General features: G+C 47.9%; 13 protein-coding genes across 13 annotated transcripts in view; 9 read left to right on the top strand and 4 right to left on the bottom strand.

Moving 5' to 3' along the window:
• Positions 1–120: 120 nt before the first annotated feature.
• MCYG_04644 (chitinase) lies at positions 121–5,070 on the top strand (the record flags this gene model as incomplete). The annotated part of the gene is made up of 8 exons (XM_002846861.1): positions 121–1,473; positions 1,535–2,029; positions 2,098–2,307; positions 2,368–2,466; positions 2,539–3,592; positions 3,682–3,778; positions 3,885–4,436; positions 4,500–5,070. The coding sequence occupies 8 exons, from the start codon at positions 121–123 to the stop codon at positions 5,068–5,070; spliced, it is 4,431 nt and encodes a 1,476-aa protein (XP_002846907.1).
• A 399-nt stretch (positions 5,071–5,469) lies between these two features.
• Positions 5,470–6,677, top strand: MCYG_04643 (conserved hypothetical protein; the record flags this gene model as incomplete). The annotated part of the gene is made up of 2 exons (XM_002846860.1): positions 5,470–5,756; positions 5,828–6,677. The coding sequence occupies 2 exons, from the start codon at positions 5,470–5,472 to the stop codon at positions 6,675–6,677; spliced, it is 1,137 nt and encodes a 378-aa protein (XP_002846906.1).
• Positions 6,678–7,281: 604 nt separating this feature from the next.
• Positions 7,282–7,953, bottom strand: MCYG_04642 (SesA; the record flags this gene model as incomplete). Its single annotated transcript, XM_002846859.1, has 1 exon — positions 7,282–7,953. The coding sequence occupies one exon, from the start codon at positions 7,951–7,953 to the stop codon at positions 7,282–7,284; it is 672 nt and encodes a 223-aa protein (XP_002846905.1).
• Positions 7,954–9,333: 1,380 nt separating this feature from the next.
• MCYG_04641 (het-eN) lies at positions 9,334–11,583 on the top strand (the record flags this gene model as incomplete). The annotated part of the gene is made up of 5 exons (XM_002846858.1): positions 9,334–9,388; positions 9,437–9,496; positions 9,557–10,402; positions 10,444–10,856; positions 10,939–11,583. The coding sequence occupies 5 exons, from the start codon at positions 9,334–9,336 to the stop codon at positions 11,581–11,583; spliced, it is 2,019 nt and encodes a 672-aa protein (XP_002846904.1).
• Positions 11,584–11,750: 167 nt separating this feature from the next.
• On the bottom strand, positions 11,751–12,768 carry MCYG_04640 (conserved hypothetical protein; the record flags this gene model as incomplete). The annotated part of the gene is made up of 2 exons (XM_002846857.1): positions 11,751–12,696; positions 12,749–12,768. 2 exons carry the CDS (start codon positions 12,766–12,768, stop codon positions 11,751–11,753), a joined length of 966 nt encoding a protein of 321 aa, XP_002846903.1.
• A 345-nt stretch (positions 12,769–13,113) lies between these two features.
• MCYG_04639 (conserved hypothetical protein) lies at positions 13,114–13,632 on the top strand (the record flags this gene model as incomplete). The annotated part of the gene is made up of 1 exon (XM_002846856.1): positions 13,114–13,632. One exon carries the CDS (start codon positions 13,114–13,116, stop codon positions 13,630–13,632), a length of 519 nt encoding a protein of 172 aa, XP_002846902.1.
• A 707-nt stretch (positions 13,633–14,339) lies between these two features.
• Positions 14,340–14,690, top strand: MCYG_04638 (uncharacterized protein; the record flags this gene model as incomplete). Its single annotated transcript, XM_002846855.1, has 1 exon — positions 14,340–14,690. The coding sequence occupies one exon, from the start codon at positions 14,340–14,342 to the stop codon at positions 14,688–14,690; it is 351 nt and encodes a 116-aa protein (XP_002846901.1).
• Positions 14,691–15,444: 754 nt separating this feature from the next.
• MCYG_04637 (uncharacterized protein) lies at positions 15,445–16,456 on the top strand (the record flags this gene model as incomplete). Its single annotated transcript, XM_002846854.1, has 3 exons — positions 15,445–15,760; positions 15,826–16,270; positions 16,327–16,456. 3 exons carry the CDS (start codon positions 15,445–15,447, stop codon positions 16,454–16,456), a joined length of 891 nt encoding a protein of 296 aa, XP_002846900.1.
• A 458-nt stretch (positions 16,457–16,914) lies between these two features.
• Positions 16,915–17,499, bottom strand: MCYG_04636 (uncharacterized protein; the record flags this gene model as incomplete). The annotated part of the gene is made up of 2 exons (XM_002846853.1): positions 16,915–17,403; positions 17,461–17,499. 2 exons carry the CDS (start codon positions 17,497–17,499, stop codon positions 16,915–16,917), a joined length of 528 nt encoding a protein of 175 aa, XP_002846899.1.
• A 1,167-nt stretch (positions 17,500–18,666) lies between these two features.
• On the bottom strand, positions 18,667–19,579 carry MCYG_04635 (LysM domain-containing protein; the record flags this gene model as incomplete). Its single annotated transcript, XM_002846852.1, has 4 exons — positions 18,667–18,896; positions 19,056–19,374; positions 19,415–19,477; positions 19,553–19,579. The coding sequence occupies 4 exons, from the start codon at positions 19,577–19,579 to the stop codon at positions 18,667–18,669; spliced, it is 639 nt and encodes a 212-aa protein (XP_002846898.1).
• A 644-nt stretch (positions 19,580–20,223) lies between these two features.
• Positions 20,224–21,841, top strand: MCYG_04634 (uncharacterized protein; the record flags this gene model as incomplete). The annotated part of the gene is made up of 2 exons (XM_002846851.1): positions 20,224–20,785; positions 20,844–21,841. The coding sequence occupies 2 exons, from the start codon at positions 20,224–20,226 to the stop codon at positions 21,839–21,841; spliced, it is 1,560 nt and encodes a 519-aa protein (XP_002846897.1).
• A 1,821-nt stretch (positions 21,842–23,662) lies between these two features.
• MCYG_04633 (conserved hypothetical protein) lies at positions 23,663–24,436 on the top strand (the record flags this gene model as incomplete). The annotated part of the gene is made up of 2 exons (XM_002846850.1): positions 23,663–23,786; positions 23,835–24,436. The coding sequence occupies 2 exons, from the start codon at positions 23,663–23,665 to the stop codon at positions 24,434–24,436; spliced, it is 726 nt and encodes a 241-aa protein (XP_002846896.1).
• Positions 24,437–25,629: 1,193 nt separating this feature from the next.
• The window catches only part of MCYG_04632 (phospholipid-translocating P-type ATPase domain-containing protein), a gene marked incomplete at both ends in the record, with an annotated part of 4,642 nt that continues 4,202 nt past the window's right edge, over positions 25,630–26,069 (top strand). Inside the window, one exon of the mRNA XM_002846849.1 lies at positions 25,630–26,049. Coding sequence (XP_002846895.1) covers positions 25,630–26,049 — 420 coding nt within the window. The remainder of the gene's footprint in view (positions 26,050–26,069) is intronic.

The raw sequence follows: 26,069 nt of genomic DNA, 5'->3' as shown, positions 1-26,069 counted from the left end.
GGGAAAATATAAAAGGAGCAGCTTGAGGCGTACAACTTCCACATTACGCTACTACAATTAAATATCACACACCACACTCGTTAACCCTCATTCATTTTGTACTACTATTGTTAAGAATCAATGTTCGGCGCGGCTCTTGGGGCATTAAGCCTCTTGTTGCTCGCCAGCGTGGTCACTGCGCAGGGAAATAGACAATCAGCGAGCCCAGGCTACGCCGGTAGAGACGCATGCCCGATTCGTTGCAGTACCTCAGGGCCTAATCCATATAACTGGTCTGTCTACCACAACCTCGACCAGCTCCAGTCCTGCCAGGAGACCCAATTTTACAATTTCAACTTGCATGACGAGGTCGATGACGCACATACCTTCCATCGCATCTATGCCTGTACGTCTTATGGGCCCGACTGGGCCAACCTGCCAAAATCGACGGCGGATGTTGCTGAAGTGCAGTCTGTCAGCGATGATGCTCCTTATGAAATAGGGTGGTGGTCCGAAGGTGGAAGGCTTGCTTCCTCTGGTATCTATTCATTGTCTATGCAGTTGCGCCACTACCTGACCAACGGATACGGGTCTACAAACAAAACAGTGCTGCTGTTTGGCTATTCGGGTCAAGCCGCCATCGGCCTCTATATTGGCAAAGGCTTGCAAAACGAAGGAGTTAGCTCGTTTGCTCTTAAGGCTTTAGAAGACAGTGTATTACAGCAGGAGATTAAGACGTCGAGCATGGCCATGCAACTATGCCAGCCAGGTTATGATGCTGATCACATCTTTGGTTTCATGGCCACCAGCAACGGTTCTTTCACCCCTGTACAAAATGCACTCAAGACTTGGGCCAAAGCGGACTGTCTCTCCTTCACTGAGTCCAAGAACATCACCGGTCCAGCCCACTTCACCATCCCCTTAGTTCCTACAACAAACTCAACTGTGCGCGGTAGTAACGCCACCGTATCCGCCAAAAGCGCGCGCCTATCGGCCCGAGCAGACTGCAGGACGATCCAAGTCCAAGCGGGCGATAGTTGCGGCTCCTTGGCCAAGAAATGCGGGATCGCTGACGTCGATATAATCAAATATAACTCCGCCACCAACTTCTGTTCGACTCTCAAGCCACTTCAGCATATTTGTTGCTCGTCTGGGACCCTCCCTGACTTCACCCCCAAGCCTAACCCAGATGGATCATGTTACGCACATACATTTGTGGCCGGCGACAGTTGCTCAAGCGTTGCAGCTGCCAACGGCCTTACAAATGACGACCTGGAAAAATTCAACAAGAACACTTGGGCTTGGAATGGATGCTCTAACGTTTGGGCCGGTACCATTGCATGTATAAGCACGGGAAGGCCACCCTTTCCAGCTCCTATGGCCAATGCCGTATGCGGTCCGCAGGTGCCAGGAACCTTGGCGCCGACGGACGATAGTGACATCGCCGGCCTCAACCCTTGCCCGCTAAATGCGTGCTGTAATGTCTGGGGACAGGTAAGTCCCATCCATTTGTCTCATATTAACTAGACACAGTTTTGCTAACAAATAATCCCAGTGTGGCATCACCAAGGAGTTTTGCGTCAATACTGGCACTGGTGCACCCGGAACTGCCAAACCCGGTACTAATGGCTGTATTTCAAACTGTGGCGTCTCGATCATCCGCGGTAACGCGCCTGAGACCTTTATAAAACTCGGCTATTTCGAGGGTTATAGCTTCTCTAGTCGTGACTGTCTCTACCAGGAGGCTCTCCAGATCGACGCCTCACAATACACACACTTGCACTTTGCGTTTGGCTCAATTACGCCTGACTACGAGATCAACGTTGGTGATACCATGACCTCCTACGAGTTTAATAACTTTAAACTTATCCGAGGCCCAAAAAGGATCTTGTCATTTGGCGGTTGGGATTTCTCCAATAGCCCAGAAACTTATACTATCCTCCGTCAGGGTGTCACACGCGCCAACAGGCTTAAGTTGGCTACTAACATTGCTAACTTCATAAAAGAGCATGACCTTGATGGAGTTGATATTGACTGGGAGTATCCATCAGTGAGCCTAATCACCTCTTGAAACACAAGAAACACATCCTTCCCTGCTAACATAATTATTCCATCCAGGCCCCCGACATCCCGGGTATTCCCCCTGGCTCCAAGGACGAGGGTGCAAACTATCTAGCCTTCCTTGTCGTCCTAAAAAACTTGCTACAGGGCAAATCAGTTTCAATTGCGGCTCCTGCCTCGTACTGGTATTTAAAGGGTTTCCCCATCAACCAAATCGGAAAAATTGTGGATTACATCGTTTACATGACTTACGACTTGCACGGCCAAGTAAGCAACCCGACCCTTCTGGCTTAGAAACTTGCTCGAAACTGACTATTTATTGCACAGTGGGACGCACAGAGCACGTTCGCACAGCCTGGTTGCCCGTCAGGAATGTGTCTCCGCAGCCACGTCAACCTGACTGAGACGATTAGCGCTCTGTCTATGGTTAGTGTCCTATATCTCTGACTGGTCCCTCCGCTGTGTGTTTGTGTGTACAAGCTAACAGAGATATCGCAGATTACAAAGGCGGGTGTTCCATCAAACAAAGTCGTAGTGGGCGTTACTAGCTACGGGCGATCATTTGCAATGGCTGAAGCCGGCTGCCACACCCCGGAGTGCCTGTACACCGGAGGCCCACAGTCCTCAAATGCTGCAAAAGGCGTATGCACTCGCACCGCTGGGTATATCGCTAACGCAGAGATTGACGAGATCCTCAAGGACCCCGGCCGAATCAACGAGCACTACGTTGATGGAGCTAGTAATAGCAATATTCTCGTGTATGATAATACCCAATGGGTTGGTTACATGAGTGCCGAAATTAGAGAATCGCGGACGGCTATATACAAGTCGTTCAACATGGGCGGCACCACCAATTGGGCCATCGACTTAGAATCGTATAACGACCCCCCTGCCGACTTGGGGAGTTGGGATAACTTCCTACAGAAACTCAGGCTTGGAGAGGACCCATACAGATCCGACAATCGGGCTGGGAACTGGACTGAGCTGACTTGCAGTGATCCGGGCGCCGTGGATCGCCGTTACCTAACTCCATCACAGCGATGGGGAATGCTGGATTGTCCTCACGCTTGGCAGGACGCGATCGACATATGGAAGATGTACGACAGACCCCGGGCGAGAGATGATACTGCGTTCCTGAGGTCTATTTCAGACACATTCAATGGGCCGGAAAAGGCAGACTGCGGCGTATTAGGCGGTACGAACTGTAAGACTTCCCTAGTGTGCGACGCGTTCCGTGGGAAAGGAACAGGCGCAGCGGCCTTCTTAATATGGAATTCTTTGGTGGAGGTTCACAATGTAGGTTTCCATCGGGTGTCGCCCCCATATATATCAGCAATCCAGCTAACAGACGCAAAATCACCAATGCAGATGTACAGCGAGATCGATACTGCCCTGCAAAGAGCTACAAACATTTTAGTAAACCCCGCGCTCGATGACTTTGAGAACAAGTTCGCACCGGTACCGCCGCCTCCCGACAATAAGTGGTTGCTTGTCCTGATAGATCTAATCACTCTCGGGACTGCTGGAATTGGCGGTTTCATTTTCAATTCTCGTAAGTGCCCGCTCCCTCACGCACTCCCATGCAATGGCAGACTGACATTGAAAATTAAAAAGACTTGAAGAATTTGTCGTATTTCATAGCGAAGCCTGCGGGGTATGACAATGTAAAGGATACTACTTTGCTTCTTATCGGACAAAGTACAACCCTTGCGAAAGACTTGTTTGCGGACCCCAAGGTGTAAGCTGCCCCCGTCAATGTTGTGTCACTTAATTTTTGCCTTGCAGCAACCCCAGCTGTCAGTTAGTCCACATGTATGGCTGACAATCGGTGGGCGAATGCACAGTGGCTCCTGGACGGGAGCGAAGCAGGATGAATTCTCCAACTACTTAGGCGAAACCATCTATGCCTGGGGCAACATCACATCTGTCACTCTCGAAGACCTTTTCGACGGCAGCGACAAATCAATAGCTATGCTGACAGGTATCATCTCCGATGGCAAGCTCATTGATGGAAAAGTTGATGGTGATTTTAAACGCCACGAGTCCGGACCCAAGTATGATGCTGCTATTGCGAGAACTATTTTTGGATTCGCCATCCCCGCCATCTGGACCGCCGCGGGGACGTTCCCTTTTGTCATCGACTCAGGCTACCCGTGTGGTACAATCGACCCGCTCGACACTTACCTTTCGGTGGAAACAATGCATGCGACAGCCAGCTGTGTTGACGACAAACTGTACTATCTGGCCTCCCCAAATGGTGAAGCACAGACCTGCACGATTACAGGCGTAGGCCAACAAGAATGCCATAATAGTAAGTTCTCGGCGCCGCCAGGGATCGAGTTTTTGAATCATGGGAACTCTTACAAGGGCGTTACTTTGGACGATCTAATCAAGGGGTGAGTTCGTCGTTCCTCTGGGAATCAACCATAGCTTGACACAATTAACTAACCCAAGCTTAGATCCGTCAACACATACAAACAGAACGGTGGCAGAAACGGTGGCAAAGTAGCTGATCCTGACGACGCTGGGACCCGTGACAATCTCATAAGTCAAGACATCACAACGCCAGGTTTCATCCGCATGCCTGTCTGCAGTCCTGACACAGCCTTCAGGACATGGCTGGGGTTCAACGGTGAGGGTAACACCAGATTAGAAAATTACCCGTGCTCCCCACAATCCACGGGTGACTGTGCAGACTCAACGTTCGAGGACCAGACGAACGTGGGGTCCCCGCTTGTGTCGGATTGCCTGATAATAATAAAGAACATTGAGGGAACCAATGGCCAGTGGACTACTCCAGTCGTCGGCAAGAACCAGCGCCGAATCGCAGATTTCGGCACCTGCAGGTTTGGCGTCGAAGCAACTAAAGTGAACGGAAACGTTGGCTTCTACGTTAGCGCACAAGACGTCGTCGATATTATCAAGGCCGTGATTCAGCAGTTTGCCAAAGATGGCAGAGTTGCTGCCAAGGGCGACATGTCGTGTAGGGGGAATTCCCATAACCAGAATGTCAAATGGGGGATCTATTAAACCGCACTTCGGACGTGTTACCTTGGTGGGACTTGAATATTCCTCCTCTTTGAGTTTGCATTTAGGTGTACCTAATGAAATACCCTTGGTATATACCTAGCGGTTTGGATAGTTGCTCGGTTACAACTGCATCCTAGGCAGTTCTATATATCTGAGACGCCACCGTACGCCTATCCGCCTAGTTACACCTCTCTGAGACATAATACCGCTATTTATTTCATCATAGCTCTAGAAAACCTGTTTTATATCCCGCCTTTAACTTAAAGCAGTAAAAATATATATACGTGTTTGGCAGCTGCCTTACTAACATACACTAATGACTTGCAGGCACAGTTGTCTTCCTACTTCCGGGCCTCAGGAGGGCATCTGGCGCTGGTTTCTTTACCTCTTTGACTAGCCATGGGTTCGCTGTTTTGCTGCTCTAATGTGGCCCCTTATCGTCCACGCATCCTGGACCACGAGTCCAAGTTTACACAGTTTGTGGATTGGGCTAAATTACAGAAAGAAACTTCTATCATCAGCACCTCTGAACAGCTCACTAAACCATCATATGCCATTCAAGTTGTCTGCCAAATAAATTATGGGCCCCAAGAATGGATTCGGTATTTCATACCCCACGATTGTTGGACATTCAGCGAGGTCAACGAGAAACAACTCATTGACGCGAATTTCCAAAAGCTCAACTCGTGTGTTACTACTCCAATTTCCTATCTAATCTCAATCTAATTTAAAATAGATACAAAAACTTCCGATGTAGCTTACACAATAAATTCTTCGAAATTAACCTCTATCAAATAGATCCTATAAATAAACACCACTGGCGAGCAACAATTGCACGACCTGCAGCAGAGATTGATCTCCCTCAATGCACCCACCTGGCAAGGCAGGAGGAGACTGCCAAACCACAGCTCTCTCCAGTCTATAGTGACTTAAAAGTTGGCGATACCCTTACACGGAAATGTCTCGAAAACCTACTCCCGCGTATTTGTTCTCAGCTAAAGGGAGACATTCTCAGCCTTGTTACTCTCGATATTCTCAACTCCAGATGGAATGTCGGTGTCGATCTCTCGGCGGCGTGGAAAGTGAACTTGACAGCCACCAATGTGGTCAGTTTCGTCCAAGCCTGCTCAGGCACCTGTGGCTCCTCCGAAGATTGTGGTTTAACCCTTGATATGGAGAAGCAAGAGGTTGCGGGATTTGCTAAGGAACTTGTTGATAATTCAATGAAAAACTTGTGCCACGGTGTTCCATTGGCAACACGCGAGGCTCTCGTCGATTTACTACAAAGTATGGCAAACAAAGAGCCGCCGTTGCCTGCTAGTCTCATACTCAAGGGATCCCTTAGAAAAGCTCTACTATTTGCAAAATTTGGTCCGGATATCGAAGGGGGTACCCAGCAGGTTATTACATCTGACGCCCTAGGAAGAGAAGGAAACACTAAATCCCTAGGGGCTAAACCCAAGAGTCGATGTTCAAGTCCCGTTCTAAGTTATACCCGTTTCAACGACTCTGATTATGACTATTGTATTTCTGCAGAGAGCTCTCCGCGGGACTACACGGCGTGCAGCTTGGAAGACTGCGGTTATTGTGGTCACTGTGATTACTGATAGTGTAAAATACATTCAATATGACGCGAAACAAGCAGTTATGAAAGTGCAATGAGAAAATGGTACATTGTTTTTGGATAATTGTATCGGTTTTGGATCATAGTAGACTACTACTCCGTAGAGTAGCAAACAAGTTTGGTATAACACAGAAGAAACTATATAGATGAAGCAGCCCTCTGCCGAGTTTGATTGTATAGTATTCAGAGTATGGAGGAGGGAAGGTACCCTTATATGGTACCCACTTGTCAGAATCTGCCACTCGGCCAAAAAGGCGAGCCCACACCAATTGGCGGTTATATTACCACTCTACCACAAACTTTGGCTATAGGGCTAAGATAAGCTTAATAAGGCTGAGGAGATATAAGCTATAACTAACCGTTAGTTATCCACTGTCGGGAGGCTCGAGAAGAAGCTGACGTTGACCCACTCGACTGCGAGTTAACCTGGGACGTATAATACTCAGTTTGCTAGCTATTTATACGTTGAAGCAGATCATGATAGTGCCAAATACAATAACTGTATGCACCACAACGACCACCCAGAAATCACTCCCTAATCGATGATGAAACGGAGAATGCTGCTGAGAACGAAACCCGCTCTTCTGTTATTTAGAGAGTAGGTTCTTGCTGTCCTCGACGGCTGGAATGTGGCCAAAATTCAGGTTTCCGGTGATCGTTGCCCCAGGGAAATGATTCCCATTTCCCGAGCTTTTGTTCTGGGTGCCTCCTGGGGCGTTGAATTGGTCGCCAGAGCCATAATGGACGTATTTGCTGTCCTGCCGTGGCTCGCTTGGCATGGATGGCTCCATCTTCGACAGTTTCTCGATGGCTTCGCGCAGTTCCTTGACGTGGGATTCCATTGCTGCCTCGATTGTGCTACCCTTGACCATATCACAGACATCCTCCATCATGCCTCCCACCAAAGTCTCTACCGCGTCTCCCTTGCCCTCTCGTCTCACTGCCGCTTGGTAACGGTCGTATCTCGAGTCCTTCGGTGCTAGAGCAACTTCCTTGAATATGCTCTCAACCGACTTTGATTTTGCGTTGCAGGCCAGCAGTGAGCTCCGGACGCTAGCGGGCTCTCCGGATAGGCTGCATCCATCTGGTTGAGCCTTGGTGGCGTCGAGAGCCTTCTTGACGAGGAGCACGCCCTGGCCTGCTCCATGGAAGGCCTCTCGAAGATTCTTGTCATCTTTGACAGTATTGTACCATTCCGTGGCGGAGTTTAAGGGGATGATTGTGATCATGATCAAGGTGGGGATGTCGACGTCTGACATTCTTGCTAGAAGACGGGTCGGAATTTGGAAAGAGATTTGCGAAGAGGACCTAGGGAGGAACTAAGAGTAGTCTGCTGTTTAGGGGCTTTGGGGTTGGACACCTGAGCCCGAACAAGACGCTCCCAGCTCTACTTTTAAACCCAGAAGCCCTTCATATCCATGCGGTTGAAAGACCAAACAATGCATCGGCCGTCTCCGTGCTGGGCTGGGGTGAAGAAGGCATGACTTTTTTGATCATTATACTATACGAGTGTGGTCTCTAGCCGCCGGTGGCGGATGCTGGGGGCCATACATTGTTTCTAATAACGAACGAGCCACCGGCCTCCTATACATGGAAAGCCAGTCATGCAAGTTCATCAAAACTCAGCCAGGAGCTAGCCTTGTCGGCACTTCCCACAGAGGATTAATATTACTAGCCAATTACTTAGCAAGGGCAAGGGATGATCGATCGCAGAGTTTACATTTGCTTCACTGTTACCATCTAGTCGAATAACTATCAATCTACACGAAAGGGGTCACGAAGGAACCAATCCATCCAATGCATAATCGAAACATCTAACTGCCTGATATACGAAGTGCATGCATTGACAATTTCTATTATACCACCATGGCCAATTCAATCCAATCCGTACGCACCGTGCTGTACGAGATATCTCGATTCAGCCTGCATGAAACCAGGGCTGGGAAGCAATCAGTTAGCCTACGAGGCGCTTAGACAAGATATCAAACCATCTCCAAGGTCCAGTCCATGCACCACATACCTAACTTAATAGTACTATCCGGAAAAGCAATTATACCTCCTCGTCGGAGGCCTTAGCACAAACCCACCAAGGCCATTACATTTCCAAGGGATTTTCAGTATGAACATTTTCATTGCTGATACTTACTCTCTCTCTCTCTCAATTACCCCTATACCCATCCTTATACGGTACCCCTCGTCATACTCCTAGCCTTGCTCTTGTTGAAGGCGGCATCTTTATCCGATAACACGATAAATATAGACGTTTTCGAAGACTTTACTTAGAGATCTCCATGCGTGTTGTTTTTGTTTCTGACCCTGTGAGGATGGAAGTTTCATTTGTGTCCCCTGTTCCAAATTGATAGCACGATAACGATTCCACGAAGATTCATAGGTGATATCCAGCTAGTCACCCGGAGCCCCTTCAGCCTTGCTTTTTACTAGCTCAAGGCCGGCGGCTACACATCTTATTGCCCTCCCAACAGAGAGGAAGACTAGATATCCTCCCCCCTTCCTATCTTTTGGCATTACGTTGGCAAGGATATTTGCTTCGTGAAAGTCCATGGACCTGTATTTACGGCTAAACTTCCACTCGTAACTCTGGCTCTTTTCTTCTTTACACCCTTTGTTTACCCTAAACGATGGAGACGTTTGAGGCTTCTTCTGGGGGCTCATCCTCTATAAACCAACACCACGGTTCCGACTGATCCAACGGTCCTTGGCCCGTCCAGAATAGTAGTACAGGTAATGGTATTCATTTTACTGGGGCTAATATCCAAGGAGACGTGAACATTGGTGGTAAGAGTGAGCGACCTCTTTGATGGGCACATGGCTCCTAACTAACTGTATAATGAACTTCTAAAGTGAATAAAGCACCAGAAAGTATACAGAACCGTTGCCTACGGTCGCTGTCCTTTACATCTATGGGAGAACGTTCCATGATGATCGACACTGCCACCGACGGGACATGCGAATGGCTATTTCAACACGCAACGTATAAGACCTGGGTTGCTTCTAATTGTGGTTTGCTCTGTATTAAGGGGAAGCCCGGCTCAGGAAAGTCGACTTTACTTAAATATGCTCTGGATAGTGTCGAAAAAGCATACAATGCCCCGGGAAACAATGCCATAATTCTCTCATTCTTTTTCTACGGCCTAGGCGATGAGCTCCAAAAGACACCGCGTGGCCTCTTCCTGTCGCTTCTTCATCAGCTCTTCCGCGAGGTTCCTGGCACCCTGCCAGATCTTCTGGCTACCTTCGAACGACGGTGCGAGGAGAGGGGAAAGCCGCCTAAAGCGTGGCAGTGGCATGTAAACGAGCTGCAAGCCTTCTTCCAGTCCTCACTTCCAAAGGTCTTGAAATGCCGCCCAATCTGGCTATTTGTTGATGCGTTGGACGAGTGTGGCAAGGGCAGCGCGATCAAGTTGGTAAACACGTTCAAGCCCTGGCTCCAAAAGCTCCCGCCAGCTGGTTTCCAATTCCGTGTCTGCTTTACTTGCCGCCACTATCCAATTCTAGACTTTGGTGGTGGGCTCGAAATCTGCGCTGAGGAAGAAAATAGAAGGGATATTTCGATTTACGTGCAGGCCCAGCTTTCTACAATTCCGGGCCCTGTTCGAGATTTGATCGCTAGAAGTGCCTCTGGTGTTTTTATGTGGGCACAGCTCGTAGTCACTCGCGTTCTTGACCTCGAACGTGAAGGGGCTGTTGGTCAGGTTATGGCTAACTGGACGAAGGCTGACTGGAAAAAGGCCGAGGAAAAAATCGGGTCATTCCTAAGGAACTCGGCGATATATATAAACAGCTCGTCAAGGGCATGAACGAGAAGTCAACTTCTCTAAAACTGATCCAGTGGGTCTGCTTTGCTGAGAGGCCTCTGTCTTTGGACGAATTGCGGTGGGCCATGGTCGTCGATGCAAAGCTTGATAGTCCATTCAAGTCATTGGAAGAATCCGAAGACGCGGCCAGTTTCCCAGATGATCATGAGATGATAAAGAGGAGAGCCAAGACGCTCAGCTGCGGCCTTGTGGAGGTCGTCGTACAGTTGTCTCCCGAATGGATTTCTCCGCCATGGTTCAAACCCATTGTGCAGCTCATCCATCAGTCTGTCAAGGACTTTTTTCTCGAGAAGGGCCTATTAATGCTAGACAACGGCACGCACTTGGCCCAAAAACTCTGAATTGGCGATAGGACTCGCACACTATCAACTGTCCAGAACCTGCATACGCTACTTTTTCATGAAAGAGGTCACTCAGTCAGCCGCCATAACAAGAAACGAGCTGTTGTCCGAGTTTCCGCTGTTAGAGTACGCTATAGATTCATGGCATTTCCACACCAACCAGAGCGAGGCCCACGACGCCCCTCAAGATGATCTTCTAGACTACTTTGGCTTACCCTTGAGAGATTTTACGCACAACTTGGAGCGACTTAACAAGATAATACGTCCACACCCCATTCTCGAAAGAGGGAGCAGCCTGTTACATATAGTGTCACTATATGGGATGATAGGGCCACTAAAAGCGATTCTTAAAAGGGAGGCAAATCGAGATACTTTTGATATCAACTTGAGGGGTAGTAGGGGTGGGACCCCGCTCTTGTGGGCCGTCATGGGAGGGGATGAGGCTGCGGTTAAGCTACTCCTTGAGACAGGCAAGGTTGATGTTAATGCAAGATCTTTGGACGGTTGGACACCATCCTTATACGCCGCTCGGTGTGGACTTAAGGCTATAGTCAAGCTGCTTGTTGATACGGGCAAGGTTGATATTAATAATATAGAGGATGAGCTGAGGCAAGGCGTAATCGAGTATGCTCTCCTAGGTAGGCCTAAACCTACGATGGAATCTATAGTCCCATTAGGTGTTGTTATAGGTGATAGACTGAAGCACAAATAGTCAGAGTGAGTTTTTGGACGTTGAACGATCCATGACCCTCTGTATTAATCTTTTTAACTCTTTAAGATAATAACTTTTAGAATTAATATATGACTTATACTTTGTCAAAATAAATAGTTTATGAATTTTATTAAGGAGTATCGTTGACAAAGATCGGGGTCCAACATTCAATAGCTACCCTCATACTCCCCAAGGGACTGAAATATACAATCTCTCCTCCTCCAGACCAGTTTCCAGAAATCCGTCACGAAGTCGCCTCCCTCATCCAAGACTTGATGAAATTCACTATTCATAGCAAGGTCGTCTAGCTTAGATGCGACATAGTGTGTGACAAGTGTCCTTAGGTCCTCAGCCCATGTGTTCTCGGGTGTGTTCTCATATGTGAACTTGATCAGCTGAATGATATCTCCGGCTCGTTTGCTGAAAATGGTGAACCCCTTCAAGGTCGTGTATAGCTTATATAGCACAAGCTCTTTGAGGGGCTCGATTCCATACTTGTCTGCGAGGACGTATAGCCGCGCGTGCCCAAGGAACACAGGCGTGAAATCCTGGGATGCTGAAACGTTGGAGAAGGGCTTGAATTGTTCAGCAGCTTGTGCAAGGTAGGGGGGAAGCGAATATTCTTTGTCTTTAAAGAAAAGTCTCGGTTTCGGAGGCTTGGGAAGCTTCTTTTTCCCTTTTTTTCTGCTACTGAAGCCCCATTCCATTGTCTCGTCCACTAGTGGCTCTTCCGCAGGAGGCGGCTCTTCCGCTGGCTCGGGCGCCTCAAGAGTCTCAGGTTCAAAAGGGTTGAGCCTAGGCCTTGGATCAGGAGAAACATCCCCCCCGTTAGCTCTAGTGCCTTCCAGTATATCTGCTTTTGCCTCATCGGTGCTCGTATCTTCACTACAGCTGGGGGGAGAATAATCGCTTAGAAAGCAGAACTCGCAGAACCGAACAAACGTATCCACATCAACGTCTGGCCATGCGACTGTCCTGGAATGTGTCTCAACCAAGCCGCCGTTTATGAGCGTGTCGAGAGTTGGGGACTGCCTAGCAACAGCCTCGGAGTGGACTATGAAGGGGGTCTTTTCAGGTCCAACATGGAACGTAAATAGGTTGGACGATATCAGCCTGTTTAAAATGAGAAACTAGACTCCCAGGCCAAAAGATCATTGTGACTTACTTGCCAAACGGCTTATCCATCGCAAGAAGAAGTTAGGGGGTGATGGAGAAACGGTATACTGCCGTCAAGTGCTGGGGAGACATCAGCGTAGAAAAGAGGGGATTCCTATATCTGCAGGGCTGCACTCAGGCCGTTATCTATGAATGAGGCTGTTGAGCAACCCTGGGAGTCAGCGTTCATTGGCTAGGCAGCAACCCAGAGTAGGAGTAACAGGGCTTTTTCTCATCTTATGCATTGTGGATGTCAAGACCATAACTACTGGATACTATGTAGGGCCGCTTCGACTATACGACTCCCCTACGTCAATACCAAACTCGTTTTACTACTCTACGTCTACACTCGCGCACAAGGCTACGTTCGTCAAAATGGGCTCTGAGAACTATGAAAGCACGGTACCCCCATATGCTTCAACGACATGCTCCTCTGCATACACGCCCGCGAGCGAAACGACTTTGAATAACGGCCTGTGGGATGGCTATTACTACACAGTCCCCTGGCCCGACAATACATACCTGATCCTTGAAAAGGGCACCAAGCGAGCAATCACGTTTGAGCAGGAGGCAGTTATCCTCCAGGACGTGAACGAGGAGGGCCAGAGAGCAGCACAAGAGTGGCACTGTGTCAGCAAAGACAACTATTTTGCATTTTACAATCCGAAGTCAGGGAAGTACATGGGCCACGATGGCGGCGACTATATATTTGCGAAGGCCACGGAACCCAAGGCGTGGGAGTGCATCACAGCGACCCAGCATCCCGAGGGAGGATATCGGCTGTCGATGCCGCATTACTGGGAGTGGTTGAGGGTGGTGACCGTAGCGGATAACGGGAAGAATCTATCGAGGAGAGTTCATGGAACGACGCTGTGGGACTTTGTGAAAGTCTAGCAGCTTTGTCTCGGGAGCTGTCGATGGCCTGCCCTTTGGCTCATGGGTTTGGTACCCACCCATCCTTGTGTCTACTCTATGTATACATAGTACACAGCCGCAGAGAGCTGCAAGACATTGTCAGGGAAATCGATGATATTTGAAGCTATCTGCCGCGCAACCCAGATAAGTAGAAAAAGCCAGGTAGAAAGCTAGAAAGCTCCACATGGCTGGCTACTCTGGTTGTCTATCATCGCCCTTTTATTTTTGTATATGGGAGAGCAATTTCCGAAGTCAACCTGAACCCATCGGCACATGTGGATACATACATGCTAGTATTGATGAACGAGAATTTCACCGGGGACCCCAGTGGGGGTAACAATGGCTTCGACGGCCTCTGGGGAGCCCAATGCTCTCATAACCTGGCAGCGTGCTTTAAGGAAGAAATGGCAGCCAGCGGTTCAGACCCCGAACAGTCGATTACTCGCTTCCATGAGTATGGGGAGTAAGAGTCCAGCGAAGGGAAGCGTTTGATGGCAAATCTGTCATGCCCCCACGGCGTCTTCAATAAGCATTATGGGCTTTACAGTGATTTTGCTACTCGAGGTATGCCACCACGTACCCTTTCCCGGACAACTTGGCTTTTTGCAAAGAATAAGATAGCTCACTTTGTTTGATAACTAGCTCTTGCCACTGAGAACGGGGAAGGGGAGTATTCCACTGATATCATGAAGTCCGGAAGTGCTCGATATCCATACATCGGCGAGAGGTTCGGTGCAACTGGATACGATCGGCAGATTAAGAAGCGAGCAGCGGTGTTCCTCATTCGAAAACCGCTACAAGGTGATCTCTATAAAAATATTGAAAACCTCAAGCTGGAAATGGCTTGTGTGAAAGCGGAGCGATTCCATGAGGATGATAATTCCGGCGAAGAGGGAAAGGGTAGCATGAGCAATGGAGATAATGGAGAGAAAGAACACAATAGCTCAGAATCCCAGCCCGGCAGTGCTGCGAGGCCAGCATTATGTACAAGTTTGGTGTCTGCAGTAGCTCTGATATGGGTATCTCTGCTGGTGTAAGTCAGGTCATGTATATTATACATACAGCAGCCAAGTGTATATATTATAGCAATATCTTTAATACAATTAAAACCGAATGTACAAAACATCGTAGGCTGCAGTTAATGGATGAATATTGGATATCAACAAGTTGATATTGGAAGACAAATATATAAGAACTTGTTTGAAGTTGTGTAGTGGCCATATGCCGGCAGCGATGATACAGCATATGCCACCCGACCAAAGATTATACCAAAAGATCACACATGGTGATGACGTTCGTCATCTCTGGTCGCTGCACTACTTATATACTTTGGGTGCCACGTAATATAGGCTGGTGGGCGTGTATACACTAGCATAACAAGTACCAACCTTATCTGTGTTGAACAATATAAACTGCACGATCTCCGGGTGTTGCTTGATCGCCTCTGATTCGTCTCGAGCTGCAAAGAGTTTGTACGCTCGGATAGCTCTTAAATAGTACGCTCTTTTAATATCTACTAGTTAAGTCTGTGAACTACTATTAACTGGTTATTAATCTGTATATATTAATGAATAGGTAGGTTCATACCACAATTATCATTAGATTTTAACATTTATTTACAAGAATAGAAGCCATTGACGTCATAATTAGAATAGAAGTCATTGATGTCATAACGACTGCTAGCCTATAACTAGTTATATTTAACTAGGTATTGTCTAAATCCCACAAATTATATATGAGATGTTCTAATCAACCCTCACCTAAGAGCATACTCTACGCCGCCTACTAGATATGGCTACGAAGAACCCATACCTTCAACGCCGCCCCGGCCACAAACGTCGAAGTCGTATGCGCGGGACTACCTATCCATGGAAACCTGGCCCTCTTTTCTGCTGGTTGTGCGGGGCTCCGCTAGAGTCCTCCGCTTACTGGTTTAGAAAGTATCCTCCGGATATTATTTTTGCTAAGGAGGAGTGGTACTCTGCCTGGACAAGACATCAATCTCACCGCTCCCTACGCAAGCGAAAATTCTCCCTCTCTATGCCTGCTTCCCATCTCGCCGATTCACTTGGGGAAGGAAATGCGTGGGTTAATCTTTTTCGCATGAGTACGTAGTTTCTACTCTGGCTCCCCATTCTGATGCTTTGGACTGGCTTTAATAATTACAACTAGTCATATTCAGCAAGAATGACAAATTCCTCCCTCAAGGCTATCATCTCTCCGGGATAGGCTATACACCTGGGGCCCGCACATTGAAGAATAAATACATTCTCAGTCTTCGGGATTCAACTGCTGCTTGCATTGGGCTCACCAAGGAAAATTCAGATGCCTTGCAAGTGTCTCCTGTGCCACATCCATTCACTCCTAGTGATTTTGATGATAATTCTTCTCTTGAAGGGTATCCCATCCATTCTCGATGCTGGGATCTCATTGAACATCATATTGGGCCTGTGGCTGGTTTTAAACTGGATTTACTTGTTGCAGCATTGCATAAACAGTGGGATAAGTTAATGCCTCAGCTACTGACAGCATCCAAAAATTATTACCCTCCCCTCCATGATGGGCCGTTTCACAACTACATATACACTCACCTCTGCAGGCATGAGAAAGAGCACAGGTGCGTTCTTGCATTTGGGGATTACATGCACTGGGATAATAAACAATCTACCCCAGGGCATTCGACAGAGGTGCGGTATTGCTTGCCAGATCCCATATTTATACCGAAGTTGGATTCATTATTTCAAAATTGCAGACAAAAGTCATCCGTCATGAAACGATCCTTAAGGCAGATTATGACTCTTGATTATCGGCTTCCATTGGAGATACTAATGTGTATCGCAGACTACCTTACTTTCCAGGAGCTATATACCATGTTGACTGCATTTGAAGAGGAGTTTCCTATAGAGTATTGGAAGCGGCGGATTCCGGTTGATCTTTTTTTTGAGTTGAATTACGTTGATTCGGAATCTTTTCCCTGGGCATATTTTGTGTCTGAAGTTCTGAGCCAGAACCTGCTTGAAGAATCCGCTGGATTATGGAACAGAAGGCACATTATGAACTTGTTGCCCCCGATAAAAGAATACATGTTATGAGAAAACAGTGAATTATTATCGTCCTAATACATGCAAAGAGTGTTCTCAATCATAGAGCTCTGGATATCTTTATGGCAAGCAAGATAAGCCACTAGGACTTGACTAAAAGCACACGCGATCTCACCGACCGGTTACTAAGGACCTACACGTAGCCGGGAGTGCTCAAAAATTAATGGTTGTCTCGGATATAATGAAGCAAATCCAGAACGTCTTTGAATTGCCTTTCGACATGAAGGTGTCCGTCGTGGAGAGCCGTTAACCGCCGATTGTCCTCGTCGTAGAGGACAAATTGGGCCCATCTTCCAACTGCCACAATCCCATATTTGTGGTGTTTTCTTTTTGGTTCGAGATGCGGCAAGTAGTCAAGCAGCTGATCTTTAGCTGCCTCCCAGGCTGCGTCTCTTGTTTCCTTAATGGGGGCCTTTGCTTGTACTACGAGAAATTGTACCTCCCGATATTTTGTGCCTTGCTTGACAAATTGGAGACCAAGGAGGTCTGTAACCCCTCCTGGGGAAAGGCTCTGTGCGCGAATCATATATTCCTCTTTCGGACCAAAAACTGATGCCAGAATTGCTATCCATATGCCTGTGACAACCCCCTCCTCGTCGTCTTTTTGCAGTCTCTCAAGTGACCGACATATTCCGGGTGTCTCGAGATACTAGCTTTGTGTTAACTACACATCAAGATTTCGGTTCTATAATACCCAATTACTTACAGTGTTATCCTTTGGTTGTTGTGCGGGCAGATGAGACATAGTAGCGGGCTTTGATAATAGTCTCAAATAGCAGCTGTTGGTTTGAAATTGGAATTAAAAGATAATGAATTCTGGGATGTAGTCTTGAGCTGTAGCTATGTAGCTTCGCAATAGCTATCTCAGAGAGGCACTTTATATCTTTGGTGTTAAGATTGGCTCTTATAGCTAATTCTTTCTGCAGTTTCTATTCACTTTCACTTTTAATTCGATAATACGTTGAATTGTGTCATTATTAAATGTCAACAAATATAGTGAATTGTTGAATACAGATATTTCTACTTATATATTATTCATAGCTGGCTAATAATCTATATTGTTGAATAGCATTGTCATATTGATTTCTTGTGGGCCGAGTGTTTTGGTTTTGATATAATCTTAAATAATTATTTTTTGAAGTCAGAGAGTCATTATATCTGAGATTCAGTGCTATAGCTAGGAGAAAAGATAAGAAAGAAGCAACGAAGAAATACAAAGATTCTTATAGAGCAACTAATATATAGGCACCCGACGGCGCATCGCGATAGAGAGTGGAAAAGCATCTGCGGTCCCTGCCGGGAGTCGAACATATTATGAATTGCATCCTCAGTTTATAAAGTATACTCGTGCCTGAGAAGTGGCACACCTAAGTTGCGAGGGCGTGTTGTTGCGTTTGGGATTTAATGTTAAAACAAGCTTCCCACAAAAAAAAAGTGCCTGGTCTCCACCGTATAAAGTTTCTTTGATAGAGCCTCAGGCCTTGGCACTGCAACAAACCAAACGCTAAACATCAATCGATATTTTTACTATAGTCTACTATAATTATTAGAGGTAGATTAGTTAGTTATATTACTAGAAGTATAGGAGAATTTTTCGTTAACTAAGGATATGACTATCTATAGTTAGAATATCCTTGAGGATGATATTTCTTATATCACGGAGAACAATAGAGCTAAATTTGAGGTTCCCTTGCGTCTATTCTGGCACCAATTTAGCGAGGCATACGCATGCTCAGGCCCCGATCAAATACGTTACTTGATAATACTGGATAGTTCGGGCAAGGATTTGGGAACAAAATATGTCCCAATATGAGCTATCTCTCAGGAGCCTTGTTTCAGAGCTCAGATCTTTTCAAGTCCAGTTCACTGTACCAAATAGTTCCCATTTTCGAATACAATAGTAATATCCCACCTAAAACCCGGTGCAGTCGGAACCAACTGCTGGGTTCCAGCTCTGGAACTGCGCCAACGAAAAGGTGCCGTACTTGTCAACAATTTTCAAACAAGTGTCTCCAGACTCAGCTTCGTACCACTGGCGGCACGTTGTGATAATGCCTCCCTGCGTCGGGGATGGCCCGGTTGGGGCGGTGGTGGTAGGAGACATCGTGGTGCTGGGAGGAGCCGTTGGTGTCCCTGGAACACCTACAAAGTAGTAATATCCGCCCAGAGCCCCGAATAATCGTCTTTGACGGCGGGGTTCCAAGTGACGAAGTCTTTTAGAGTGAAGGTCCTAAATTTGATGACAGTCTTGTCGCAGGTATCTCCGCTGACGGGTTGATAGAACCTAGCGTATGTGTTGACCATGCCATCCTAGATTGGCAATGATGTCAGGTTTGCCGTCAGAGTGGGTTGAGTAGGCGTCGTTGCTCCTGAAGTAGTCGTGGTTCCTGGAGTAGCGGTTGTGCTTGAAGGCACAACCAATGTGATATCCAAGGCCTCGTCGTAAAGCCTGAAGTCTGGCGCAGTACCCGGGTCGACTGGGCCGTTCTGCCTTGGGACCAAATATCCATTGGCGACGGCAGCACTGAGAATCAGCGCCGGAGTGAGTCTCGGAAATAACATGGTACTCCAAAGGGACTTTACTTTGGTATCTTGCTCTCGTAGCTCGTCCTGCTACTAACTATACAAGACATAATCCCATCTCACGCCGACCTATATACCCATGTTCCGACTCGATGCGGGCCTCTTTCACCACCTGACAGATTCGAATTCTCAAGTGACATCTAGATGCATATCACCTCGTCCCCCGGTTAGAACCAACATATTCCAAATCTGGGCCTGTCCTTCTGGCTACCTACGATGTATGCGTGTGATTGTATGCGCATGTTATCACATCTCCTGCGGACCAACACGGAAGTCCGGCTGTTTCCTTGAACTCGGTAATTTGCTATGTCAATTTCGAAGATTGGGTATCACTGCGTATGCACAGAACGGTTTTGAGCCACGCCAGTGATTCACAGAATGACTCACGCGGGGTTCACCGGCAGGATGTGATTAACGAGGCTGATATCATAAATGAGAGCCCAATAACTGCCTCGTCGGAAGTCCCCAGACCCTTGTCCTCGGTTCCGACAGCGTGGAGCGTGCCTCTCGTAGCCGCAGAGATCGTTTCATCCCTGGAAGACTCTTGACTCGGTGACCACCGGGGCCAGGATGAGTCGGCGATTTTAAAATCCATTATGACAGACTTACATAAAAACACATGGGAATCATTAACTTGCTCAATTTAATCAATGTTTTTAATTAGATCTCCTCGTCCAAGCGCCATCCATGCTTCTGCCTTGCGTTGGGTTACATCAATGATCAATGCTCCGGTAGATCCCAGTAGCTTAAGCGGCTTATAAGACAGCCCTGGCCCCCGGGAGGGAGACAGACAGCTAACTAGTTAGGCCCAGCAGCTGTTCAGACAGCCAACACCGACGTCCCTTCGAGAAACCCAGCGCAGAGTGAGACAACCAGCATGGACACCATGTCGGGAAGGGTAGTCTTTGACTCCGACTCCGACTCGGGCTCCGAGGTCCTTGAGCCGTTGGGTGATTCTGAATGGGAGGACGTCGATGATGTCGTCGCCAAATGGGGTCAGCCACTCGTCCATTTCGTCCGATCCCCCAGGAAGGTAGCGCGGTTCCAGTCTGAGGTGATGCGCTGGATGTGTGTCTCGGGAGAGGCTGTCATGGCCGCCGCTGAAGTCGGTCAAAGGAGGACCCTCTACTTCTTGTTTTTTAATGGTGCCACACCCAACATGCGGGCAGCAGGGGCGCCTCCTCCCGATGCGGATGTTGCCCCAGGCTGGGCTACGCGCGATGCCGACATTGCCTTCGTCACTTTCTACCATGAAGACGAAGCTCTACACGTGAAGGGGTATCCTCTGCAGGCTGCAGCTCACAGTAGGGAATTAGGATATCGGCAAGATAAGCAGGTCAAGGTCATGCGCTACCTACTGAAGGCGGGCGCGGATCCATTTGCGCTTTTCCGGGCTCCTCTCGGCGTCGCAGATTCTTCCGCTACCCTTGCGAGACGTTTGACGAGCAGTTAGACCCGGCTCATGAGGAAGATAGCAGTTTATTCACCGATATTCCCTTTTCTAAGTTCGGCACCCGCAGTGTTCTCCATTCCATTCTCGAGGCTGGCGGGCAGGCTTTACCATTCTTGAGGAGAAGATTAAGCTTGACATTGAGCATCGTGACCCCCAGGGCCGCACCCTTTTGCATTCTGCTTGCCGGTCCGAACTGGGTGCTGATGCCCTTCTCAATGACGCCTGGCACTACATACCGGGGAAATATTCTTCCTACGATGTCCAGCCTTCATTGTTCCATGCTCTCCGGCTTCGCAATGCCGACATGCTGGCGGTCGACAGCAGAGGACAGCACATTGTTCACCATCTCTTTGATGGTGGAACCAGTGATGACGCCATAAATTACACTCTAACACATCTGCCCCAGCTGGCTAACCAGCCAGACCACCACGGCATCTTTCCACTCCATGCTGCCCTACAGAACTTGCGCAGTAGCCAGGGTCGACGCGCTGAATACTATGCGAAGCACATCGAGCAGCTTTTCGCCGCAGGAGCTGACCCCCATGCCCGTGACGGAAGGGGGAACACAGCATTGCACTACCTTGCAGCTAGCCCCTTCGGTGGCTCGTACAATTACAAGGCCGGCAGACTGTTATTTCGGAGGTTCCTTGAGCTTGGAGTGGATGTAAACGCGCGCAACAACGCCGGACGAAGCGCAATTGAGGTTTTCCTCGACGACGAATATTCTGGGCGGAGCCGAGTCGATGAACTCCCTCCTACCAGAAGTTTCCACGGAACTTCTAAGATACACCTCTATGCGTTCCTGGATTTACAGGACTTATTTGCCGAAACAAACGTCGATTGGACGCAGAGGAGCGCGAACGGTCAGACTTTACTACATTTGGTTGCATTGCAGGCAACGACGCTAGCGGTAGAGCACGCTGAATATCTGCTGAAGAAGGGTGTAGATGCTTCTGTAAAGGACGAGGACGGGAAGACGGCAGCAGATGTGGCGGAGCAGTATGGAAGGGATAAAATGCTGAACCTGTTACGCCTCAGCAGCATGCTCTGAAAATTCAGAGCCCCGAAATCATCAACGGATGATGAGCTGAGAGATATATGCTCCGAGGAAGTATGCTACCACTTCTTACTTGACGATAGCGTCGATTATAAGATCTAACATAAGTAGCTCGGTTGCGAAGCATGCAAGATCGAAGCGGGACCCCAGAAAGAGATAACAGCCCCAATATCCCTACCCACCGGCACGGTTGCAGCTATAATCAATATATCTAGTCGAGGTAGTGCTCTCAAAGTTCACCGGACGTCAAACGATAGCTAGGGGAATGTGTTTATAGGTATGGTTGGATCGGATAATGACGAGGAAAATACCAAGAGCCTAGTAATTGTACCTTGGGACGCTGGATAGTGTTATCGTTCTCTCGGAGATATAAAATTAAAATATGTTATAAAGGGATGTTAGGCTAGTATTATTGAAGGAATACTTGGCGGCGCTGTGCACTGAAATAAGTACACAGTTCTTGTGAGATAGTCAGTGTAATGGTTGGCAACGGCTGATTGCCATACGTTTCCGTTAGCCACACTTACTTCCAACCTGGTCGGATGAAAGAATAGCCTGAACATCTTGCAATGCTGAACATCTTGCAATGTCAGCTCGAAGACACGCCCAGAAAGTAGACCTAACGTATGTGTTAACTAATAAGCCTTTCATTCCTGCTGCGAAGCATCCCTGGTTGGCTCTGCCTCTCTAGATGTAGATTGTTGGGGATGAAGTCCAATTGCCCAGAGCCTAACGGCGTGCTTTCCCCTAGGGACGAGGAAGGTTGCTGAAGCTCCATTCTTCCGTATTGCACATCTACGACAGGTGCTTCATTCTCCAATATAGTATTCGTGGTTGGCGGTGCTGTCGATGTTAGAATTCATAAAACCATCTCAAGGTGGGCGTACATAGTTTTTTAAAACAGTCCTCGGTAACTAATGCGCTGTAAGACCGGGCCTGTTAATGCGTGTGCGTGGTCTTTTATTTCGAGCGGTAAATAGAGACGGATTCCTTCTTTCATTGATGCGATCAACAATTAACTAAGACCAACCACGCAAAGTACGACGAACTGTGGACCGCAATTATTATTATTTAACTTAATTAAAAAATCTCCGAATGTATTTCGTCGGTCCTTCGTTTTCGTACTGGGTGCAGACCCGGGCTCTTTAGCAAGGCAAATGCCTCCTGTATGCGTTTTTTTTCATATAGCTTTAGTTATATTTCCTCGTAGCCTTATTGTCTCTGCTGCTTTGAAAAGCTTTGTCATTGCACTGTCTTGGTCCATGTTCCCAGAGAACATGGGGCAGATAGGCCTTTTTTGTCCCGTGGTCTCATGGTTCATGTTCCATCATCGGGTGACAGTATTGGAGGCATATTCCTTGATGTTGAAGATAACGAAAAATTTCGTTAGAAAACCTTTGGAATTTCTGTGTTCTTTCATAGGAAAAAACTTACAACAGTCCTCCTGCAGCGGGCGGGCGAAAAAGGAGTGGCACTTGAGTTTATTCTGAGGTTAGACGGAACCATGGAGGAGATTTAGTTCTTCCAGACATAGGCCAGCTGGTTGAGTGTTTAAGGTGTTTTGCGTCATCCAAATGCAAAGAATATGACGATACCCTGATGCAAGATTTTCATCCCAAGGCTACCTTAAAAGGACAAACTGCACCGTTTCTTCTCCTTCGCTCTTTTATTTTCACTCCGCGTGATATCTTTGGGAAGAAGATAGTGTGATACCCTAAGAAAGGTTCCATATACTCTTCAATACCTCACATCCCAACTATCTTTCACTAGTCTTCCACCTTTACATCCTAGGTATATCTTCCTAAACCCCCCCAAATGGCGATCGGAGATTTATTACAGTTTTCTAGCGACTACATACTACACCTTACTGGTGGCTGCATCATACTTATCGTTATGATATTATTCGGTACCAGCCTAAATTTCGAACAGCTATTTGACCGTATGCAGATGAATAGGGTTTCTAACAAGATTCGGCTGAAAAAGCTAGCTGTCCAGCCCAGGGATGAATATAAGAGAGACACAGAATGGCTCGTTGAACGGCTCTATTTAGCCCAGAGACTCCATAAATGGAGGCAACGACAAATATTCCTTAGAGAAACAATAATCGAATACGCTACGCAAGGGAAACTAGACAAAATTAATGATTTGGATAACTGGGGCCCTAGAGACTGGCAACACAAGTTGTTGAACGAGGCTGGTGAGGCCTGGGCTCTCGCGAATGAGTGGCATGACCTTCATCAACGCAAGCCTAGCAGTCCTAGGATAAGGCTACGTGACGCCCGTATCTCCCAGATTCATAAAACCCTACTTAATAACCCGACCAAACACCTTTCGCAGGGACATCTAGTAGAGGCATGCGAGGCACGAGGCGGTTGCTGTGCAAGGGTATGCCAGTGCTGTATGAAACCACGTGGTCAATATCCAGATAAAAGACTATACTACGCTCATTGCACGCTATTCTGTGGATGTTGTGTCCGCAGTCGAGGATTCGTACGCCATAAAGAACAGGACAAAGATATTGAAGGGTTCACCGATGTGTCAACCACGCCTTTCCCTATTGAAGGCTCTGGATGGTTCAAAGTGCTGTAGGCAAGCTGAACCCTAAAAAAGACGAACCGAAAGGGGAGCCAGAATTCTACCTAGCATTGGACCTGGCTGCCTTCCTCCACTGCAACTACTGATGCTGGGACGGGCGGCCACCGGGGAGGCTAAGATGGCGGACTATCTTCCTGCGGTGCCGGGGAAGGGCCTCTCCGAGAGAATCAGCCAACAGCGTCATACCAAGAGCCTATGTTGGAGTGAAGTATAGCTCGAATTGGAAAAGCAGAGTACTAATTAATGGTGATCATTGTCTGGAAGTCTTGACTAGGGAGACTACATTCATCCTCCTAAATATACGTAGGTGAGCGAGTATCGGGAGGGCCGGATGAGAGGATATTAAAACGGCGGGAGGCGGGGGCCCTTTTATAGATTTAGTAGTCGAGTAGGTCTACTACGGGCGGCAGTATAAACAATTTCTAATAATAGAAAAAACTACCCCTTATAAATATAACTAACTTTTATACAAGGATATACCGACAACGCCCTATGGGCACGGCTAAGTGCCTTAGAAATTATAGAAGGGCGCTAAGTAGTAAACTCGAAGGTAGATTAAGTCTCAACATCGGGCCAACTACGAGTAAGCCCGTAAGACCGATGTACTTATATACCCTGCACGGAGTAACGCACGGAGTAACCAACTTTCTGGCGCGTGAAAAGTAACTAAGCGGCTCATTCTTGCGTGCCAGCTCGGCCGTCGGAGGCTGATTACTGTTGTTCCTTGGCTACACCATTCCCGTCTCGAACTCCGGCGAGCCCGCTCTCTCTCAGCAGCTCCACGACGCCGACGACGACGCCCTCTTGGTTTGCTGTCCTGTTCTCTGCGTCTTCGTGACTGTCCTCACCTGCTCCTCGGGCTCGACGATTTCCCCCCCCCCGGCATGCTGTTCTGCCCGCTGGTATTCTCCTGAACTCCCCTGTCCGAGCCCAAGACATCCAGGCATCCTGCGGAAGCGTCCCAGCGACATGTCGCGGCTGCAGCTCGTTTCCTTTGTTTTCCTTCATTTTCCCGTCAGTTCCCGGCTCATCCGGCGGGCGAAGTGGCCGTATTTCGTCCCCATCCTGCGCATCCGTCCAAACTAACCCTTGTACCTGTTACCAGCTGCTGCCAATCTTAAATCGACCCAAAACCCTCGTTTAGTGCCTCTACCCTATGATACTTCCAAGCAGCTGAACGGAACGTCATGGCCGTGGTTCAGTTTGGAAGCGAGGACGAGTCGGTTGTGTCCAAGCCGGCGAGGCGGATGCGATGGGCCACGCAACGTCGTCCTGGCATTCATGGCTCGAAAAAGCGAACGTCGATAATCGACAAACTTCACCAGAGGAAGACATCCAAGGATGGGAAGCGAGAATCGAATACCAGTAGCCTTCCCAACGGCAGTGCGCCTTCGAAAGGGTCGGACGATGCTGAAAGCCGTTTGATATACGTCAACGTGCAGCCTCCACCGCACACACGAGACGAAAACGGCAACTCGAAGGTTGATTTTGGTCGCAACAAGATCCGTACGGCCAAGTACACCCCTCTCAGTTTCTTGCCGAAGAATATGTGGTACCAGTTCCATAGCTTTGCGAACATTTACTTCCTGTTCATAATACTGCTGAGCGTGAGTCCCTGGCTATTCCT

Source organism: Microsporum canis, genomic scaffold, assembly GCF_000151145.1.
Source record: "Microsporum canis CBS 113480 supercont1.4 genomic scaffold, whole genome shotgun sequence".
Classification (NCBI taxonomy): domain Eukaryota; kingdom Fungi; phylum Ascomycota; class Eurotiomycetes; order Onygenales; family Arthrodermataceae; genus Microsporum; species Microsporum canis.
Note: the sequence above shows the minus strand (reverse complement) of the source record. Positions and strands in the feature narration are given on the sequence as shown.